Consider the following 22,649-nt stretch of genomic DNA (forward strand, 5'->3'; position numbering starts at 1 on the left):
AACCAAAAGTCATACAGACGCAAAATCGGTCAAATATCTGGGGTACCTTCATGGGGAAGGTTGTATAAAACCCAACATGAAATGGTCGCAGCCATAATGGAACTACCCTTTCCCAAAACAAAGAAGGATCTAAGAGCCTTCCTAGGTGTCTTAGGTTATTACAGGCGGTTCATTCTGAACTTTTCACATATAGCAGCCTCCTGACAGATTTTTTACAGAAGGACAGAAAAACCGAAAAAGAACTAAAGAATCCTTTGTCAGCAACCCTATGCGCCTTCCATCAGCTTTAACGCGCTCTTACATCCGAACCAGTCCTTCTCAGCCCAAATGATAGCAAGCCATTTATTTTACAAACAGACACGTCAGAGCAAGGTTTAGGGGCAGTTCTCTCCCAAACAGATAAATAAGGAAATGAACGGGCAGTAACATATCAGGCGAAAATTATTTAAACGGTAGAAACACTATGCAATAATAGAAAAGGAGGTGTTAGTCATTAAATGGGCTATCGAGTCCCTGCGGTATTATCTCGAAGGTAGGGAATTCAAATTATACACAGATCATGCTCCATTAGAGTGGCTATCCCATAAAAAAGGACACAATGACCGAGTGTTAAGATGGTTCATAGCATTACAGCCTTTCAGGTTAAGTACACATCACAGGAAAGGGAAGAATCAGCCTAATGCTGATTATCTATCCCAATACCGCAGAGAGGCCTCTCTTGCAAACAAAAAGTTAGAGAGGGGGGGATGTAAGGATGAGCCACCTCGCCCCCTCTTAAGAATCCTCCGCACCCCAACCCAGCACCCGTAACCCATTCAAACTTACCTTTCCATCTCCAGACTGCCGACCTGTTCCGTGGACCAGGTGTCTATGAAGAAAAGAAAAAAAAGGTCAAGGCATACAACGAGTAGGCATGGAGAAAGAAGGAAGTCGGAGCCAGGAACATAGAAGACCAGTCAGCAACGAGCACGGACCTGGAGGGACGGACTCTCGGACCTGGGGCAGAAGGCAGAGGAAGGAAGAATCCGGAAGACTCCTGAAAGGAAGGAGGAGCCTGGATTCAAGGGTTTAAAGAGGAGGAGAACGAAGACGCCGGGGTAGAGGAAGAAGACAAATGTCCAGGTTCAGCAGCTGAAAACTGGAGAACAGCGCAAGAGGACGACGGGGCTCTAGAAGGGTGGTTGAAGAGTGGTGGTCACCCTGAGACCTCTGAAGTTCCTGCCACAACTCAAGGGAGAGTTGCGGCTTTACGCGGTACATGAAAAGGGGGGGTGACAGTAGTTTTGGGGATGTACGGAGTGGAGAAGGGAAACGAAGGGAGAGAAGCTTAGAGAGACTCATGATGAGTGGTGTGTAGGGATCAAAAAGAGAGTCGCTGATTCAATACCAATGTTGATGATTGAACTCAAAATAAACAGGCAGACTTATAGGAATAAAAGCAAAAGACAAACATATGTACAAAGAGTATAAGAAGAAAGGATTAACGCAGTAGCTTAAGGGAAGTCATAGAAAGGATTTAAGAAGACTGAAAGAAAAGTCAATGGAATTAGTTGGAAAAACAAGAGAATAAAGCAACACGGATTTAGTTATATGCATGTGTTTATTTTCTCTTTCTCTTCTTTTTGCACAATATCTTCCCATCTTTCCCTATCCCTTTATTAGAGGGTTAGATGCAATGAAGAATTAAGGTGTAATAACTCAAGAAAAGCATTTTTTTAATGTACACCTGGGTGTGGTGATGGTCTCTGTCATTATTTAACTTAATAGACAGACAATTTTACTTACCTCGACTTCCTTGTGTTCGTTCCTGGTACCCGGGGATGATGCATCCCTTGAGACCCGACCTGGGACCTAAGTAAAGGGAAAGAAGAAAAGAGTTTCACCAAGGAACGAAGAAGTCCTGCCAAATCAAGAACAATTATCGGAACCAAAACATATTTTTCTTTGTGTTTTACTCAAATTCCTCTTGTTACATTGACTTCTCAAAATGAAAACGCCAAGATTAAGAAACATATACGGCCTCCCAGATTTATTTTCTACCCATCCCTCACAAACTTGGTGTCAAAACTGGGATCAGAGAGGATGGAGGCGATTGTGTATCGGCTGGCGGAGGGCCAGGAAAAAATGGAACAGATTATGGAGCACTTTCTGGCCTTCGCAGAAGAGGACAGGGAGAAATTACATAGAACCCTGACCGAGAAAAAACAGATGCAAGATTCCACAATAGGAAGGTTGGCAGACGTACTGAGCCAACAGAGACCACAAACAGCAGCACTCCCCTCAGTGATAATGCAAAAATACGTTGCTGGAGAAGACCCAGACTTTTTTTCCGCAAATTTCGAATGGTTGGCAAGGTCAGCTGTTTGGGACTGTCGACAAATGGGCACAATATTTTGGACCACTTCTCTCTGGGGAACTTCAGGCTGCCTACCAAGCAGCCAACCCCCTTGGCCTTACGCCTTATGAAGAGTTGAAGAAAAGCATCCTTGAAAGGCTAGAGGTAGATGATGAAACGTATCGGATTTGTCTATGTCAGATAAAGGAAGGGGCACAAGAAATGTCAAAAGCCTTGTATTTTCGAGTGAAAGACTTCGCCGACAGATGGTTGAAACCTTCCACTTCAACAAAAGAAGAAATAGTAGAGAAGATATATTTGGAACAGTATCTTTCTTCCCTACATCCTCCTATACAGCGGTTCGTCCGGCAGCATTCACAAATGACATTGGAAAGAGAGGTGGAAATAGCAAGTGCCTATTACCGGGCACAAGAGATACAAAAGGATAAGGAAGAGGGGAATTGGAAACCTTCGGGCGAGGGTCCCAACCAAGAGCTAAAAGAGTGCACCTCCGAAAAAAACTGAATATATTACCTTGATGCAAGGCCCTGTAGCCCCTTCGGTCCAACCTCCTAACCCTCCTGGTCCGCAATGTGTTCACTGTGGGTTATTTTGACATTTTGCACGTATATGCCCCCAAAAGGAGGAACCAATGAATGTGGGCATAAAAAAAGTGCTGTATGGCGCACATGAAGGCTCAAGTCCCATCACCAAGTCAAAGTCAATGGAACACCCAGGGCAGTTCTAATAGACACCAGATGTATACAGAGTGTCATGCAACCCCAAGCTGTCCTTGTGGGTGTGAGAACCATGAACTTTATGGTGAATATCCAGTGTGTGCATGGGGACAACAAAAGATATCCTACCACTGAAGTGCAGATCCAACATGAAGCTACAAGTAAACCAGATCCCATGATGGTGGGATTGATACCAAAAGTGCCAGAACCCTTGGTATCTTCATCAAAAGAACCTGGGGGCGCCCTTTTAAGAATCGGAAGAATAGGGCTATTCCAAATGTTAGCAGTTGTCTCCTCAACCACTCCCTTCCTAATCAAATCCTGTATAATTTGCAATTTGCAATAAAGCTCGTTCTCCTGCCTGCGGTATTTTATACTGAGGGATACGAGGCAAAATAGCACCATCCTTAACCTGTATTGAAACTGGCAATATCTGCAACAATCCCACATCTGTGTCACCTGTCGCCCACAGACAGGGTGGCACATCTTTTAAACTCAGCAGGAAGGGGTGCATCTTTGGACAAACATTGCTTAGCACGTGCTACAACTGGACCCATTGTTATATAGACACCTGCCGGAGAACAATAAATTGTGGCATATAATTTTTTAACAAATCCAAACCCATCACATTTTCACCACAATTAGATGTCAACAAGAATGGCGAATCCACAGTGAAAGGACGAACAGTCAATGCAAGGGATTTCGAAAAACAGAACTTTTTGTCGCACCTGTGTCCACCAAAAACTCCTTAGTTGAACCTTGTCATTCTGCAGCTACATAAGGACCACGCTGGTCTACAGTAATCAGAACTGGTCCCGCACTCTGTCCCAGGCTGTCATAGCTATAGGACATTCCTGTCACTTCATCCATATCATAATCCTCATGATAGTGCTGTCCATCTCGAGGGCCATCAAAAATAACTATTATCAGAACGACCCTGTGAGGCTGCAACACTCTGTGCCTTATCAGCCCCACCAGCTCCACAACCCCAACCACGAGAACCTCGTCCTCTAGGGGCTGCCACCTTCTGCAAAAGCACAGGACACTCGCCATGCCAATGTCCCTCCCCTTTACAGTACGCACACTGATTCTGACCCAAAGGCGTAGTTGTTGGCTGCCTACTAGTGCGTGAAAGCTGCCGAGCAGGACCACCACGTCTTCTCCCATTCCCTCTAAAAGCCTGATGTAAATCCTTATGCCTCTCCTCTGTCCTCTCCTTTTCCTCATTATCCCTATGCTCATAATATTGTGCCATATTCAAAATAACAGAGGGAGAGGAGGTGGACCAGGTACTCTCAGAAGCTTGCAATCGAATCACAATTTCAGGAAGCAAGTTAGAAACAAATCTATTAACAAACAACCGAACACCTCCCTCAATAGACAAATCCTGTCCACTATAATCTAAAAATGTACCTTCAAATCGAGTGAAAAAATCGGACACACTCATCTTTCTTCTGTCGACAAGCTGACAAATTAACCCAGTCCACTTTTCTCAGTGGAATAAGAGAATGCATGTATGTAATGATGCGGCCTGGTAAAGCATGTATCTCTGCCCGAGGCTTATCACATGGCTTTCTTTCCTGGTCCCATGCCTTCATTTGATCCCAAGTATCACCCAGCACTGGAACATGATCTTGAGTATGGACCTGCCTCCAAATATCAACCGAAACAAAAAGACCAAAAAACATTTCAATGTCAGTAAGAGGCATTACCGTAAAAAAAGCAGCTTCAGTCAACTCTTTATAATAAGCGGTAGGATTGTTTCTAGGGTCAGGCAAATACGTTTTAAGGGATAAAACCTCACTTCTTTTCCATGGAGTATAAACACATTGTTCTTGAAATCGGGCTGCTACTGCCGCTCGAGTCACGTTACCTCGCCCGTCTGTTATCTCTGGTATCACTGGGTGATGTATAGGATGTACCTCTCTCATCGGAAACTGGGATACTGACTTGGGGCTTTTCTTATGCAGTCTCCCCCTGTAAGCTATGATTGTTGTAACGTTAGCAAAGACTTGTTCCAGCCCCAATACACGAATATACACTCTGTCTCTAATATCATATAAAATCTGGGGCGCCTCGGCTTCAAAGTACTGCTGCCAAAGACCAATCAAAGTAGCTGACATATTTAAGGGCATACTGCTGTATAAAAGTCTCAAAATCTCTCATTTTCGCCCAGACATCCTCCACACTATAAATAGGATAATGGGCCCACTGCACAGCCCGATTGCCTATTACCTGTTTCTCTTCATCCCCCACATCAAACTTCACTAACGGTCCGATGCATTCCCTAAACTTCGTCCAATCCCTATCCCCAAATCCTTGCACTGACGTCCCACTACTTACTAATGTCAGAGAATGAAAAACCACAGTGGGAGAGGCAAAAGTAGTAACAGGCACTATGCCGCCGGTGGTTGTGCCACTGGGTAAAGAATTGGCGAAAGGGATGCTGAAACAATAGGTACAGCAGGAGCACTGTTGTAATCAAAAAGAGAGAGGAGAACTATAGAGGCTAGTCCGTTTCCCCAGTTTATATGTTAGCAATCAATGAGAACTAGTTCTGGTTTAAATTGTCTGTATGTCTGCGGGTGGAGGAAAACCATTAGGTTTTATGAAGGCCCTCACCCACCAACCTAGTTGGTGGCATGCTTCATCATCGGGCCCCACCCGAGGTACCGAGTGTACCTCAGGTGTGCTGCGACGCCAGATGACTGCGGAGCGGGTTTTTTGGTTCGTGAGGGTGCTGTGAGTGTGCTCTGAGTGAGGTTTAAAATACTTTCCTGGGTGTCCCAAAGACTGTTTTAATGCTGGGCCCCAGGCAGTCAATAAAAACAAAGGCTTTCGGACGTGCACGGTAGGCTTATGGCCTCCGACGTCCTGTGCGGTCAACTAGTTTCAGCCAGGCCTTTTCTTCTACTGGCTTTCGTCAGGACCTTATATGTGTAGGGTGTTACAGGGGTTTGTATGAATTTGTCAGTGTCCTGTGTGTAAAGCACACGCTACGGTGCTTATATGTGCAAGAGGTGTTACCTCTCAAGTTGTACCTGGGGGGGGTAAAAAAGGACAGACATAACATTTAAGTCAAGGCTCCTTGTAGCGGGCTAAAAGCATTCAGTGAGGCCGCACTGGGTGCCTAGAGGTGACCACGGACAAGGCGATAGTGTTGGCGTCAGTGGCGGGCAGTGAAAGTGTGGCCGGTCTTACAATATGCGTAATTTTATGTGAAATTAGGCCTAAGTACTGTAACCGGAGTTGGCGTAAACAGAGGTGAAGGAATAAAAAACATTAAAATGGAGTTGCTTACACCTAATTTTAGCGAACAACTCAGCATGGAGCTCAGCCGGGGGCCAGGACCATGTGCACTCTAAATTGGTGGAAGAAAAGGAAAAAGGCTGTTGGGGGAGGGGGGTAGTCTGGACCCAACAAGGTAACGGTAAAAGGATGCACACACAGACACGGCCTCGGGCAGCATGAATGGTGGCTGTACCGTTAACAAAGTTGAGTTCAGGTACTTACTGCGCGATGTCGCCTGGTCCGCAATGAACCTGTTGTCCGGGCAGAGGCTCCGTGAGAAGTGAGCTTCAGTGTAGAGAGCGCTTAAATACCAGTAGAAAGCGCCAGGTGTTGCTTGTTAGCTGTGTCAGGTGTTCTGGCCTGGGCACGTGTAACAGGGTGACTTCCTGACCTGGCTCAACACACGTGATCCCTACCTATGCTTCACGTACACCAGCAGCAAAGACCAGTTACCTTTCCTGGACCTACTGATCAAGGCCACCAATGGTAAACTGTCAACCACCACGTATTACAAACCTACGGCAAGAAATTCACTCCTGCCTTTGAAAGTTTCCACCCACGACCACTAAGGGAGAACCTGCCCTATGGCCAATTTCTACGCATAAGACGCAATTGCAGCAATAAGGAGGACTACAATACACAGGCCACAGACCTTTCCCACAGACTACAACAACAGGGCTATCCAACAAGGATCATCGACAGGACCAAGAAACGGGCAAAAAAACAAAATAGAGACGCCCTCCTGGAAACACCGACCCGTCAAGAAACAACAACACCGTTGACCTGTGTCACCACGTACAACCCTATCTCCAATACAGTGGCTAAAATCATTAAGAAAAATTGGAGAATTATCAACACGGGCAAACGAGACTGGGACCTGCCCCAATTCGCCTATAAAAAATCGAACAGCCTACGGGATCAACTCATCTTTACTTGGGCTAGAACCACGGAAACCACCATCAACCCTACACTACATCAAGTGTGGAACCTCCCTAAAGTCACAGGTCACTACCCCTGTGGCGATTGCAGCATTTGCCATCTCACGACACATACCAAAACCCTCAATCTGGAAACAGGAAAAACATGGCACCAACGCAAGCAAACGAACTGCAACTCAACCAACCTAGTGTACTTGATTGAGTGCCCATGCCAGCTCCGATACGTGGGGATGACCACGAGAAAAGTACGCACCAGAATCACTGAACACAGAAGTACGATTCGGTGCAAGAAGACTATCAGCAAACTCACAGACCACTTCCTTAGGCTTGAACATACTACCAAGGACCTCAGATGGACAGTCATTGAACAGATCCCTGTCCACCCTACAGACAACGAGAAGCAGCTACTGTCCAAAGAACAACGCTGGATCTACAGATTGTCAACCCACAAGGAGGGACTGAATGATAATATTCCGTGGAACAGCCTCAGCAGATGAGGCCCCCCTTCTGTCAACACTTGATACATCATTTCCACTCTCCCAGTGCCATCTCACCAACAGTGCCCTCGCAGGCCCAGGGATGACCCTGCCCTGTTACATGTCCCAACACCAAACGTCCTCAGCCGTTATTAAGAGTCCATTCACGTCTTCGGTAAATAGCGGGGCTGGGCAGCAGCTGGGCCTGGGCGGGGAACTGTGGTTTTAACTTATGGTCACCTCGAAAAGAAATATTTGTTTAACAATTTTGTTATTTACTAGGTAACATGTTAATCGCTGCAGTGCCATTTTGAGTCCAAAAGTTAGTTCAGTGTTTCTCTTAATAAATATGTTAATCTAGCGGAACTGAAGGAAGTAATTTAGCACACAACCGGTTTTCAATTTTCTTTTCTTGTAAAAATACATATTGGAATACTGGCAGCTTTCAAAAACAGTTTATTTAGCCAGATCAAGGATAAACATTTAGTATATCATTGAAGGTTGAGGACTGATACCTGCCTGGCACAGTACCGTGAGGCAGGGAAATCAGTAGGGATGAAAAAGACAAGACACAATAGTTTAGCTTTAGCTCTTGCGGACTTTGTAGCGTGTTCATGAGGTTGTGCAGTAGAGCATGTAGTGTGTGTCTATGTCTTACAGACTGCTTCGTAGTCCAGCAGAAGGAACATTTGCTCTCCATGCAATATGCTTATTGTCTATCTATGACAAATTGTGTGCAGATCTGATCAGGCCGATGTTCACAGCTCTGCCGCTGCAGTGTGTTCAGAGAGAGCACATCCAGTCTTCAGGTCTGTAACTAGTGACTAATTCCAGCCTTGGTCGGATAGAGAGTATACAAATGTTTTCGAGCCACATTTAGGGGCACATTATGATGGAGGATTTTCCGCATCCTCCGGGCCGGCGGAAGCCACCGCCGGCCCGGCGGATGTGGAAAATCCTCTGCGGACCCACCAAAGACCCACCGCCACATTAGGATGGCTGGTGGGTCCTGGATTCAGTCCGCCGCTTTTCCGCCGCGGTTGGCTTACAACCGCGGCGGAAAAGCTCTAACATGGGTGGCGGTGTCTATCAGACACCGCCAGCCATATTAGGATGGTGTAAAATGTATGCTTTTCCACGGCGGCTTTTCCGCCGTGGAAAAGCATACGGACCTTCACTTCGGGGGCCCGTTGCGGGCCCCCTGGTGAAGGGGGGGTGGGGGGTGCACATGGGGGGTACCTATGGTACCCCCCTGCATTTGCGTGCACAAAGCAGCAGGCACCGCGCGGTACCTGCCGCTTTGTGCACGCAAATGCGGTGCATGCATTTTTAACATTGCGGCGGGTGCAGCTTGAAGCTGCACCCGCCGCAATGTTAAAGATAGAGGATGTGACCGCCACCCTGGAGGTCACATCCTAATTGCACTGGAGGGACCGCCGCGGCCCCTGCGGACGGTCCCTCCTCCTGTAGGGTGGCGGACGGACGCAAGTCCGTCCGCCATCCTAATGAGCCCCTTACTGTGTAATTTATCAACTTACCATGTTTATTACAAAGAGGGGAGATAACATGCAGGAAATGGTCAACACATTTTCAATAACGACTTGCTAGCTGCAATGATGTCTGCCCTGCCACCATTTACTTCGGACCCTCACACCCTTTCACCCTCACACACCCTCACTCACCCTCACGCACCCTCACTCACTGTCACTCACCCTCACCCACCCTCACTCACCCTCATACCTTCACCCCCTCACCCTCACAACCCTCTCACCCTCACTCACCCTCACACCCTCACACCCACTCACCCTCACACTCTTTCACCCTCACACACCCTCTCACCCTCACACACGCTCACCCGCCTTCACCCTCACCCTCACACCCTCACCCCCCTCACACCGCCACACACCCTCAGAACCCACACACCCTCACACCCTCACACACACCCTCACTCTCACACCCCCTCACCATCACACCCCTCACCCTCTCCCTCACTCTCACACACCCTCACACCCCCTCACCCTCTCACCCTCACACACCCTCACCCTCACACCCCCTCACCCTCACTCACCCTCTCACCCTCACACACCCTCTCACCCTCACACCCCCTCTCACCCATCCTCTCACCCTCACACCCCCTCACCCTCACACCCCCTCACTTACCCTCACACACCCTCACTTACCCTCACACATCCTCTCACCCTCACACACCCTCATCTGCCCAGGATCACAGTTTGGTGAATCGCGGTCACCTGGCCAATAATGCACACAATGCAGTATCCCTTCGCGCCAGACGAAGCCCTTTGACTCTGAGATTCCGAGTATCATTTTGTCTTGCTTTCCCATCATGCAATAGGTCTCGCATTTACGAGAGTTTAAGCTATTGACATTGTAAATGACAATGCCTTTTGTTTGTCTGTTTTACAGACTAACACAAATAAAAGCCCCTGCTGCTCGTGAGTACCGTGCGCGCAATCCAGTGCTACAGCGCACACACTCACCACAAATCACCCGGCACCCAACTCCTGCAGACTCCCTCCACCACCAGGTGCAAGCACTGCTCTCACAAGGGCCCGAACCAGAGGGCTCTCTGGGTTCCTCATTGGACTCTTGACTTTGGTGACTTTTGAGCATCCAGCCATTTTTGGAGATGGTCTCCTTCCCGCCACGGACTCTCATGGACTTCTTTACTTTTGCCTTTGTCCTGGCCGCCATTTTGCTGCTGCTCTTGGCACCTTTTCTCTGGACCCCGACCCACCATCTTGTCCATTCCCTCGTCTTTTACCCTTTTCCCTAGTTTCCCCCTTGACGATCCTCAAATGTTTCTTCCCTTTTCTGATTTGCCTTTTCTCCATACCCTTGTATCCCTCCCACCCTCCATTGGTGCTGTGACTGCATCCCCCCTCCGACCCCACTTACTGGAATTCTGCGTTTCTGGTTTTTTTTGTTTTGTTTTTTCCCCTGAGAAAATCTACTATGTGTATATATATATATATATATATATATTTATATATATATATATAGAGAGAGAGAGATAACTCTAATCACAGTATATGCAGTAGACCTTTGTACTCTCTACCATTCCTATGTGACTCTTAGAGTATATCCACTTGTATCCCTTTCCTATGTATATAGAGATAACTCTAATCACTAGTATATGCAGTAGACCTTTGTACTCTCTACCATTCCTATGTGACTCTTAGAGTATATCCATTTGTATCCCTTCCCTATGTATATAGAGATAACTCTAATCACTAGTATATGCAGTAGACCTTTGTACTCTCTACCATTCCTATGTGACTCTTAGAGTAAATCCATTCGTATCCCTTCCCTATGTATATAGAGATAACTCTAATCACTAGTATATGCAGTAGACCTTTGTACTCTCTACCATTCCTATGTGACTCTTAGAGTATATCCATTCGTATCCCTTCCCTATGTATATAGCGATAACTCTAATCACTAGTATATGCAGTCGACCTTTGTACTATCTACCATTCCATCCGACTCTTAGAGTATATCCATTTGTATCTCTTCCTTGAGTGACTTTACTACTTGTACATTTGCAATTTTCCTTTCTGTTTGTATCTCCTCCTTGTGTGACTTTACATCTTGTACATTTGCAATTTTTTCTGTTTGTATCTTTTATGTAACGCATGTAATCCTAAATCCTTATGTTTTGCAACTGGTTCTTATGTAAAGCGCTCTGACACCTTCGGGTAAAGTTCGCGCTATAGAAAATCGCATTAAATAAATAAAAAAATTTAAAAAAATTACAATGCCAATAGCTCAAACTCTCGCAAATGCGAGACCTATTGCATTGCAAATGCTTGTGTTTGGTAGGCGCAGGGAGATTAAGTGGTTTGCCTAGCATCACAGGATGTTGAGGCGACGCCGAGACTCGAACTTGGTTCCCCAGCTCCACAGTCGGCAGCTCTGGCCGATATCCACATCCTCCTGTCCTTCCTTCTCTCCTGCCCTCATAGTACCCTCTAGCTCCTGCCCCACACATTGTCTTTCCTTCTCTCTCATTCCCACTTAGCTCCTCACTTTTCCCTGCTCTGCTGTCAAACTCTCCCTCCACATTTGCTTCTCTTTCTGTCACCTTGCTATACTGGCACCCCCGCCTTTTTTCTCCCTTCTTCGCTATCTGTTATCGTGCCCCTATCTTTGCCATCCCCGTTGGCATTGTTCACTCAAATGCCACCCCTGCCCCCGCCCTCCTGCACACCCCCTCCCCGCTGCCTTTCCAGCTCTATTTTCCTGTCACACCCAAAACCTCCCGGTGTACCCTCAAGGTCCATCCCGTCTCCTCTGTGCCCGGTCACCTCACCCCCTGCCCTCCCACTGCCCGTGCCCATTGTCTCCCACCCCTCCCCGCCGCCCCACCTCGCGCGCCGGCTTCCTCTTCCCGCCGCATCCTGTGAGCCTGGCTGCAGCATGCGGGAGTGCGGCGCGCGCCGAGGAAGCCGCAGCCTGCGCCCAGCCCATCCCCCGGGCCTGTCCCGCGAGCAGGGGCCGGAGAGCTGCTGCCTGGGGCGGCATGGCTGCGGCGGGGAGCCCGGGCTGCGAGCCCGCAGAGGAGGGGACCCGGGGCGACGGCGGGGCAGCAGAGAGGGGCCCTCCTCCCACCCCCCAAGGTACAGTGAGCGAGCGGTGACACCCTTTCCATGTCAGGGCTGGGCTCCATGGGAAACGGAGGGGAGGGAGACCCCGTGACCTCATAGGTAGTTGTGCTTTGCTGCAGTGCGATGGAGAGGGCCGGGTTTGCCGTATATTCTGCTTCGCTTCTCCTGGAATGGACAAGGGGAAGGCGGCTTCTTGTTTTCCCTTTGGAAGTAGCACCATATCATAAACAGGTCTCTTTGCTTTCTTTCCTTCATCAGTGGGCACAGTCTGATTTCTTTGTTCATACCCTTGATATTTTCCTCAAGAAGTCAGACTATGATATCCATTGTGTCTTGGCTCAGGTGTGGGGCACATCTTGGTTTGCTCGAGGTGTGAAGAACTCTTGTCTAGGCTTGGGGTTGAGCTGTCTTCTGTCTGGTCCAGGTGTACTGAACCCTCGTAGTGTGGAGCGCTGTTCTGTATGGTTTAGGATTTCAGCTCTTTTCTCTGACCCAGGGTGGGGTGCTTACTCTCCTGTCTGGCCTTCAGTGGAAGCTCTGCTTGGTAGGTCCCAGATGCAGAGCGCTCTTCTGTGTGACAGAAGTGTGGATCGTTCTTCTACTTAGACCATGCGTGGAGCTCTCTTCGTTCTGGACCTGGCACAGAGTGCTCTTTTTTCTGACCCAGGTGTGAACTATGGAGCACTCTTTTGTCTGGCCTGGGTGTGGAGCGCTCTTCTGTCTGGTTCAGGTTAGATGCACTGTCTGTTCTAACTTAATAAGGTATAGTGAACTCTTCTAGTAGGACCTGGTGTGCATCGCGTTTTAGTCTGGTTCAGGTTTAAACCATTCTTCTGTCTGACCCAGGTGTGGCATGCCCTTCAGTGTTGATCAGGTGTCGAGCACTCTTCTGTATGGGCCAAGTGTTGAGCACTCTTCTTTATGGGCCAGGTGTCGAGCACTCTTCTTTATGAGCCAGGTGTCGAGCACTCTTCTTTAAGGCCAGGTGTCGAGCACTCTTCTTTATGAGCCAGGTGTCAAGCACTCCTCTTTATGGGCCAGGTGTCGAGCACTCTGCTTTAAGCGCCAGGTGTCGAGCACTCTTCTGTCTGGATCAGGTGTCGATCACTCTTCTGTATGGGCCATGTGTTTTAGCACTCTTCTTTATGGGCCAGGTGTCGAGCACTCTTCTGTCTGGGCCAGGTGTTGCGCACTCTTCTATATGGGTCAGGTGTCAAGGACTATTTTGTCTGGATCAGGTGTCGAGCACCCTTCTGTCTGGATCAGGTGTCGAGCACCCTTCTGTCTGGATCAGGTGTCGAGCACCCTTCTGTCTGGATCAGGTGTCGAGCACCCTTCTGTCTGGATCAGGTGTCAAGCACTCTTCTTTCTGGATCAGGTGTTGAGCACTCTTCTTTATGGGCCAGGTGTCGAGCACTCTTCTGTCTGGGCCAGGTGTTGCGCACTCTTCTATATGGGTCAGGTGTCAAGGACTATTTTGTCTGGATCAGGTGTCGAGCACCCTTCTGTCTGGATCAGTTGTCGAGCACTCTTCTGTCTGGGCCAGGTGTTTCACACTCTTCTATATGGTACAGGTGTCAAGGACTCTTTTGTCTGGATCAGGTTTCAAGCACCCTTCTGTCTGGATCAGGTGTTTCACACTCTTCTGTCTGGGCCAGGTGTTTCACACTCTTCTATATGGGACAGGTGTCAAGGACTCTTTTGTCTGGATCAGGTGTCGAGCACTCTTCTTTCTGGATCAGGTGTTGAGCACTCTTCTTTATGGGCCAGGTGTTCAGCACTCTTCTGTCTGGGCCACGTGTTGCGCACTCTTCTATATGGGTCAGGTGTCAGGACTCTTTTGTCTGGATCAGGTGTCGAGCACTCTTCTGTCTTGATCAGGTGTTGAGCACTCTTCTTTCTGGACCTGGTGTTGAGCACCCTTCTCTCTGGATCAGGTGTAGAGCACTCTTCTGTCTGGATCAAGTGTCGATCACTCTTCTGTCTTGATCAGGTGTTGAGCATTCTTCTTTCTGGGCCTGGAGTCGAGCACTGTTCCGTACGGGCCAGGTGTAGAGCACTTTTCGGTATGGGCCAGGTGCAAGGCACTCTTCTGTCTGGATCAGACGTCGAGCCCTCTTCTGTATTGGCCATGTATTGAGCACTCTTCTGTCTGGATCAGGTGTTGAGCACTCTTCTGTCTGGATCAGGTGTGGAGCACTCTTCTGTATGGGCAGGGTGTCAAGCAGTCTTCTGTCTGGATCAGCTGTAGAGCACTCTTCTGTATGGGCCATGTGTTGAGCACTCTTCTGTCTGGATCAGGTGTGGAGCACTCTTATGTCTGGATCAGGTGTGGAGCACTCTTCTGTATGGGCCGGGTGTCAAGCAGTCTTCTGTCTGGATCAGCTGTAGAGCACTCTTCTGTCTGGGCCTGGTTTTGAGGACTCTTCTGTCTGGATCTGCTGTCGAGCACTCTTCTGTGGCCAGGTGTCGAGCACTCTTCTTTATGGGCCAGGTGTCAAGCACTGTTCTTTAGGGGCCAGGTGTTGAGCACTCTTCTTTATGGGCCAGGTGTTGAGCCCTCTTCTGTCTGGACCATGTGTTGCGCACTCTTCTATATGGGTCAGGTGTCAAGGACTATTTTGTCTGGATCAGGTGTCGAGCACCCTTCTGTCTGGATCAGGTGTGGAGCACTCTTATGTCTGGATCAGGTGTGGAGCACTCTTCTGTATGGGCAGGGTGTCAAGCAGTCTTCTGTCTGGATCAGCTGTAGAGCACTCTTCTGTCTGGGCCTGGTTTTGAGGACTCTTCTGTCTGGATCTGCTGTCGAGCACTCTTCTGTGGCCAGGTGTCGAGAACTCTTCTTTATGGGCCAGGTGTCAAGCACTGTTCTTTAGGGGCCAGGTGTTGAGCACTCTTCTTTATGGGCCAGGTGTTGCGCACTCTTCTATATGGGTCAGGTGTCAAGGACTATTTTGTCTGGATCAGGTGTCGAGCATTCTTCTGTCTGGATCAGGAGTGGAGCACTCTTCTGTATGGGCAGGGTGTCAAGCAGTCTTCTGTCTGAATCAGCTGTAGAGCACTCTTCTGTATGGGCCATGTGTTGAGCACTCTTCTGTCTGGATCAGGTGTGGAGCACTCTTCTTTATGGGCCAGGTGTCGAGCACTCTTCTGTCTGGGCCAGGTGTCGGGCACTCTTCTGTCTGGATCAGGCGTTGAGCACTCTTCTGTCTGGATCAGGTGTCGTCGAGCACTCTTCTGTATGGGCCAGGTGTCGAGCATTCTTCTGTATGGGCTAGGTGTCAAGCACTCTTCTGTCTTGATCAGGTGTCGGGCACTCTTCCGTCTGGATCAGGTGTCGAGTACGTTTCTGTCTGGATCAGCTGATGAGCATTCTTCTGTCTGGATCAGGTGTGGAGCACTCTTCTGTATATGCCGGATGTCAAGCAGTCTTCTGTCTGGATCAGCTGTAGAGCACTCTTCTGTCTGGGCCTGGTTTTGGGTACTCATCTGTCTGGATCAGGTGTCGAGCACTTTTCGGTCTGGATCTGCTGCCGAGCACTCTTCTGTATGGGCCAGGTGTTGAGCACTCTTCTTTATGGGCCAGGTGTCAAGCACTCTTCTGTCTGGGCCACGTGTTGCGCACTCTTCTATATGGGTCAGGTGTCAAGGACTATTTTGTCTGGATCAGGTGTCGAGCACCCTTCTGTCTGGATCAGGTGTCGAGCACCCTTCTGTCTGGATCAGGTGTCAAGCACTCTTCTGTCTGGGCCACGTGTTGCGCACTCTTCTATATGGGTCAGGTGTCAAGGACTATTTTGTCTGGATCAGGTGTCGAGCACCCTTCTGTCTGGATCAGTTGTCGAGCACTCTTCTGTCTGGGCCAGGTGTTTCACACTCTTCTATATGGGACAGGTGTCAAGGACTCTTTTGTCTGGATCAGGTTTCAAGCACCCTTCTGTCTGGATCAGGTGTTTCACACTCTTCTGTCTGGGCCAGGTGTTTCACACTCTTCTATATGGGACAGGTGTCAAGGACTCTTTTGTCTGGATCAGGTGTCAAGCACTCTTCTTTCTGGATCAGGTGTTGAGCACTCTTCTTTATGGGCCAGGTGTTCAGCACTCTTCTGTCTGGGCCAAGTGTTGCGCACTCTTCTATATGGGTCTGGTGTCAGGACTCTTTTGTCGGCATCAGGTGTCGAGTTCTCTGAATGTAGGCTATGTAAATGTGGACAAGAGAATATTATACATTTATTATGTCTTTGCCCCGAACTAGAAACGGAAAGGAAAAATTATCCTAAAGAGACTATTTAATGACCGTGGAGTAAGGACATGTAGGCAAGCACTGATGGCATGCCTAAACACAAACGATATATTTATGATCTCTGCATTTGTAAAATTTTTAAGTGTTGTTGGAAAAAAACTAGAGGAGTAATATTGGAATTACATTTTGTATTTTAACCTAAAATATACAGTGTATTGCATTTTTAGTAAGAATTGATAGCAACTGTCTATATAGTGTTTTAAATTGTGTTATATTTCATGATATTTTAACAATTTTTTGTAAGATTTTAGTTAATCAAACAAATAAATAAAACTTGAACTTGTGTCGAGTACTCTTCTGTCTTGATCAGGCATTGAGCACTTTTCTTTCTGGGCCTGATGTTAAGCACTCTTCTCTCTGAATCAGCTGTAGAGCACTCTTCTGTGAGGGCCAGGTGTTGAGCACCTTTCTCTCTGGATCAGTTGTCGAGCACTCACCTGTCTGGATCAGGTGTCGGGCACTCCTCTATCTGGATCAGGTGTTGAGCACTCTTCTGTCTGGATCAGGTGTCAGGACTCTTTTGTCTGGATCAGGTGTCGAGCACTCTTCTGTCTTGATCAGGTGTTGAGCACTCTTCTTTCTGGGCCAGGTGCCGGGCACTCTTCTGTCTGGATCAGGTGTCGAGCCCTCTTCTGTATGGGCCATGTGTTGAGCACTCTTCTGTCTGGAACAGGTGTCGAGCACTCTTATGTCTGGATCAGGTGTGGAGCACTCTTCTGTATGGGCCGGGTGTCAAACAGTCTTCTGTCTGGATCAGCTGTAGAGCACTCTTCTGTCTGGGCCTGGTTTGGAGGACTCTTCTGTCTGAATCAGGTGTCGAGCACTCTTCTGTCTGGATCTGCTGTGGAGCACTCTTCTGTATTAGCCAGGTGTTAAGTACTCTTCTTTCTGGGTCAGGTGTCGAGCACTCTTCTGTCTGGATTGCTCTCGAGCACTCTTCTGTGTGCGCCAGGTGTCGAGCATTCTTCTGTATGGGCCGGGTGTCAAGCAGTCTTCTGTCTGGATCAGCTGTAGAGCACTCTTCTATCTGGGCCTGGTTTGGAGGACTCTTCTGTCTGAATCAGGTGTCGAGCACTCTTCTGTCTGGATCTGCTGTGGAGCACTCTTCTGTATGGGCCAGGTGTTAAGTACTCTTCTGCCTGGGTCAGGTGTCGAGCACTCTTCTGTCTGGATTGCTCTCGAGCACTCTTCTGTGTGCGCCAGGTGTCGAGCATTCTTCTGTATGGGCCAGGTGTCAAGCACTCTTCAGTCTGGATCAGGTGTCAGGCACTCTTCCGTTTCGATCAGGTGTCGCATACTTTTCTGTCTGGATCAGGTGTCGAGCCCTCTTCTGTATGGGCCATGTGTTGAGCACTTTTCTGTCTGGATCAGCTGATGAGCATTCTTCTGTCTGGATCAGGTGTCGAGCACTCTTCTGTCTGGATCAGGTGTCGTTAAGCACTCTTCCGTATGGGCCAGATGTCGAGCACTCTTCTGTCTGGATCAGGTGTTGAGCACTCTTCTGTCTGGATCTGGTGTAGAGCACTCAAGCACTCTTCTGTCTGGATCAGGTTTGGAGCACTCTTCTGTATGGGCCGGGTGTCAAGAACTCTTCTGTCTGGATCAGCTGTAGAGCACTCTTCTGTCTGGCCCTAGTATTGAGGACTCTTCTGTCTGGATCAGGTGTTAAGCACTCTTCTGTCTGGATCCGCTGTCGAGTACTCTTCTGTATGGGCCAGGTGTCGAGCACTCTTCTGTTTGGGCAAGGTGTCGAGCACTCTTCTGTCTGGATCCGCTGTCGAGCACTCTTCTGTATGGGCCAGGGGTCGAGCACTCTTCTGTTTGAGAAAGGTGTCGAGCACTCTTTTGTCTGGGTCAGGTGTCGAGCACTCTTCTGTATGCGCCAGGTGTCGAGCACTCTTCTGTTTGGGTCAGGTGTTGAGCACTCTTCTATATGCACCAGGTGTCGAGTACTCTTCTGTCTCGGCCAGGTGTCGAGCACTCTTCTGTATGTGCCAGGTGTCGAGCACTCTTCTGTTTGGGTCAGGTGTCGAGCACTCTTTTGTATGTGCCAGGGGTCGAGCACTCTTCTGTCTGGGCTAGGTGTCCAGCACTCCTCTGTATAGGCCAGGTGTCGAGCACTCTTCCTGTTTGGGCAAGGTGTTGAGCACTCTTTTGTCTGGGTCAGGTGTCGAGCACTCTTCTGTCTAGATCAGCTGTTGAACATTCTTCTTTATGCACCAGGTGTCGAGCACTCTTGCACCAGGTGTCGAGCACTCTTCTGTATGCGCCAGGTGTCGAGCACTCTTCTGTTTGGGTCAGGTGTTGAGCACTCTTCTGTATGCACCAGGTGTCGAGTACTCTTCTGTCTCGGCCAGGTGTCGAGCACTCTTCTGTATGTGCTAGGTGTCGAGCACTCTTCTGTTTGGGCCAGGTGTCCAGCACTCTTCTGTCTGGATTCGCTGTTGAGCACTCTTCTGTATGGGCCAGGTGTCGAGCACTCTTCCTGTTTGGGCAAGGTGTCGAGCACTCTTTTGTCTGGGTCAGGTGTCGAGCACTCTTCTGTCTAGATCAGCTGTTGAACACTCTTCTTTATGCACCAGCTGTCGAGCACTCTTCTGTATGGTTCAGGCGTTGAGCACTCTTAGGACTCTCATGTGACAGTCCCATGTTTTAACACTATTATTTTGGACTAGGTTTGGGGTACCACTGTTGCTTTTTTCGTGTTGGAACATCATTGCACCCTATCCAGTTTTGAAGTGACCTTGTGTCTTGAAACTGTTTTGTTTCCTGCCCTCAGGAAGCTGGGGCAGGATCCGCTTGGCAGGCTGTTTCCACGCTGTGTGTCTCACATCCTATGTACTCAGCTTCTTCCCGAGAAGGGGAGAAACGATGACAATGAAAAATGGAAGGTACCCGGAAACGGCAGACAGAAGCCCCAACGGCTTTAAATGTTCAAAGTTAGATCTATCCTTCTCAGATCTCAGGACAGTGTTCAGTACCTCTGTTCTGCTTCCAAACCCCGCTCACTCTCTGTCCAGCATTAGCAGCAAATACAGAAACAACAGTGGCCCAACCCTACTTATTTTGTGTTAATCTGAAATTTGATAAGACAATAGCTAATTTTATGAGACTCAAATTTGGTCATCTTGTCATGGTTTATTCACTGTAGTGAAAGCATAGCCCAAACCTGTCTGTGAAAAGTTGTACATTGATTTCATTTTGAGAAAAACAGACTAACTTTCCAAATCGTGGTGTATTAGACTTATTGTATAACCCTTTCCAAACAACATGTAATAAAGAAAATGTGACTATTACATGCTGTCTGCTTTTTAATAGGCACATGTCAAACAAACATGCCCACGTTGAACAATAATTATTTCAAGCATTTGAAGTACTACAAAAAACAGGGAAGAATTTGCATATAAAGCAATCAAATTGAAGGCAATCTACTTAAACCCTATGGTAAGAGGGTAGTCTCTGTAAACCCTATGTCTATGTGAGAATGTTGATGTTTCAACATATATTTATATCCTACTCCTCATCAGGTAAAATGTGGAATAGGTACTGTGCATCATTTAAAAAAAATTACAGAAAAGGGTGCTTATACAGCATCTAGGGAGAGATCCAATCAGGAGTGGGAATAGCATTTTAATGCCATACTCTGTACTAGAAAAGGAATTCTCTCTACAACAGGGAAGAGATGAGTAAACCAGCAGCACTATTTCACCCCTGCAGATAGAGAGAGTAAGAACATTGACACAATGGGGGAAACATATTGAGGATTGATTATCAGCAGACTGATTTATTGTATTTTTTTCATTTCTATGGCTGTTGTTGAACTGTAGGCCAATCAACAACAGCCCCCCAAAAAACCTAAGAAAAAAGCTGCAACTGTTGTTCAAGATGGAAAGCTAGTATCAAACACATATGCGTCTAGGTATCCCTTTATGAGCCCACTTCTAAGTTGGGTGGAGCGGTAAAGAGGTGCCCCTGAATGGGATACTGCCCCATCTGATTTGAGATACACCAGTATTGTCTCAAAACAAGATTTGCTCCTATGTCAGGAACATGCAAAAACCGAGTTGGTAAACACCGTCTCCACATGTTAGTTCCCATTTTGTGCCCAGGAAGATAGAATAGCTCCGTGGAGGGGAGGAATTTCTTGCTAGGATCATAGATTCCAGCTCACCTGCACTGCACAATTTTTAAATGGCCACTGTGCACCAAATGCAGCCAGTTGTCAGAGAGCAACTGGCCTTTTAATGAAACTGCATTTCAGGCAACATATTTCTGGCTTTTGTCTAGATGTCGAAAGTCATATCATTAATAGGTCTTTTGATAGTGAACTCCTGTTTGGCCATGGAGTAGCCGATGACCTGGAACAATATCGGATAGCCTGTGTACCCTCCTCAATAAAGATCCTTTCCTTGCTTCGACTTCCTGTCTTCATCTGTCTACCACCTCCATCTTATATTGAAGAGATGTTGCAGAGGAAACAACTCATGGGGTCCCCCCGCCCCCTCCCCCTCGGCAGACACCTACACATCAGAGCACACCCGCTGCGCACATGTTCACCTGCTGTAGCTTAAAGGGGTTCTCCAGGTAATCAATACTACCGTATTGTACAGTAAACATAGTATTGGGCATGACACGTTTCTGACCTTTGAAGCTGACTGCATTTAACTCATTTGGTCCCTTGCAATGGTGAGTTATTTTTTTTACCTTTGTTCCTATTTTATGGTTTCCATTCCAGCTCGCCCTCACCGTCTGAGATGATTATTGGGGCGGGACATGATTGGTCATCTCAGTCTTGTGACTGGGTCTTCACTTCCTTCCTAATGTCTCCTCTGAGAGCATCCAGCCCAGGTATCTGTTTGAAAGGTGGAGTAGTGAAGGGCTACTGCCTGTGACAGCTTCCCTGTTTGAGCCTTATAGGAATCCCTTCCCCTTGCCCCTCGTACTGTCCTCCCCACTCACATCCCACCTTCGAAAATCCAAGTACTGGTGGTTTCAACAGCCAGTCCCTTTTTGTTTAGTCCCATAGCAGCAGCCACTCCCGTATGTTGCACCTCATGGTTTCTGGGTGGATTCATTCATCCTAGATACACCACTGTAATGTTTAACCCCTTCAGTGCTGCGCAAATTCTTCTGCAGTGCTGAAGGTTCTAAAGAACCTATGAACTCATGACGGAACGGTTCCGTCATGAGCACAGGCCAACCGACGCTCATGACGGAACCGTTCCGTCATGAGCATCGAAAGGGTTAAGGTTTCCCCAGGCTGGTATCATCTTTGGTCTGGGTTAGCCTTTTAGATCTCCCGCTGTGGTATCTCTGATTATCCTTGGGTTGATCCATTACTGCGTCTGGACAAGCTTCTTAACCCCTTCGCTGCGGGGGGTAATTCCCCCGCTGTGCTGGGGAGCGGGGGGCACGCACAGCGCCCCCATGCTCATGACGAGCTCAGCTCGTCATGAGGCACGGCACTCCGGTGCTCATGACGAGCTGAGCTCGTCACAGCTGCACCCGTTCCCATGGAACGCTCAGCACAGCAGGGGAATTATCCCCGCGTGCGAGCGTTCCACGGCTCATGACGAGCTGACCCCGTCATGAGCACCGGAGCACCATGCCTCATGACGAGCTCAGCTCGCCAGGAGCATGGAAGGTGTTATACATACAATTGTCTTGTATCTGGTTATCCTTTGTCTGGCCATCTCCGCTATCAGTTCTCCCTCTTTGAAATGGCCCAATTGTTTGGGCCCAACTCCAAAACCCAAAGAAAGGATCAAAAGCTTAGGAATATGGCTAGACAGGTCACTAAAGTTGGACCACCAGCAGTACAAGTAGCAGCTACTTGCTATGGCATTATAAGGCAACTGCGGAAAATTTTGCCATTGCTATCGGCCACTGCACGCAGGACTGTGGTTCAAGCCTTGGTGTTGCCTCGGCTGGACTATTGTAACTCT

At 48.2% G+C, this 22,649-nt stretch overlaps 1 protein-coding gene across 1 annotated transcript in view; it reads left to right on the forward strand.

Moving 5' to 3' along the window:
• Positions 1–12,150: 12,150 nt before the first annotated feature.
• The window catches only part of LOC144797756 (exocyst complex component 3-like protein), a 199,864-nt gene continuing 189,365 nt past the window's right edge, over positions 12,151–22,649 (forward strand). Inside the window, exon 1 of the mRNA XM_078668517.1 lies at positions 12,151–12,414. Coding sequence (XP_078524643.1) covers positions 12,318–12,414 — 97 coding nt within the window. The 5' untranslated portion in view covers positions 12,151–12,317. The remainder of the gene's footprint in view (positions 12,415–22,649) is intronic.

Source organism: Lissotriton helveticus, chromosome 12 (genome assembly GCF_964261635.1).
Source record: "Lissotriton helveticus chromosome 12, aLisHel1.1, whole genome shotgun sequence".
NCBI lineage: Eukaryota > Metazoa > Chordata > Amphibia > Caudata > Salamandridae > Lissotriton > Lissotriton helveticus.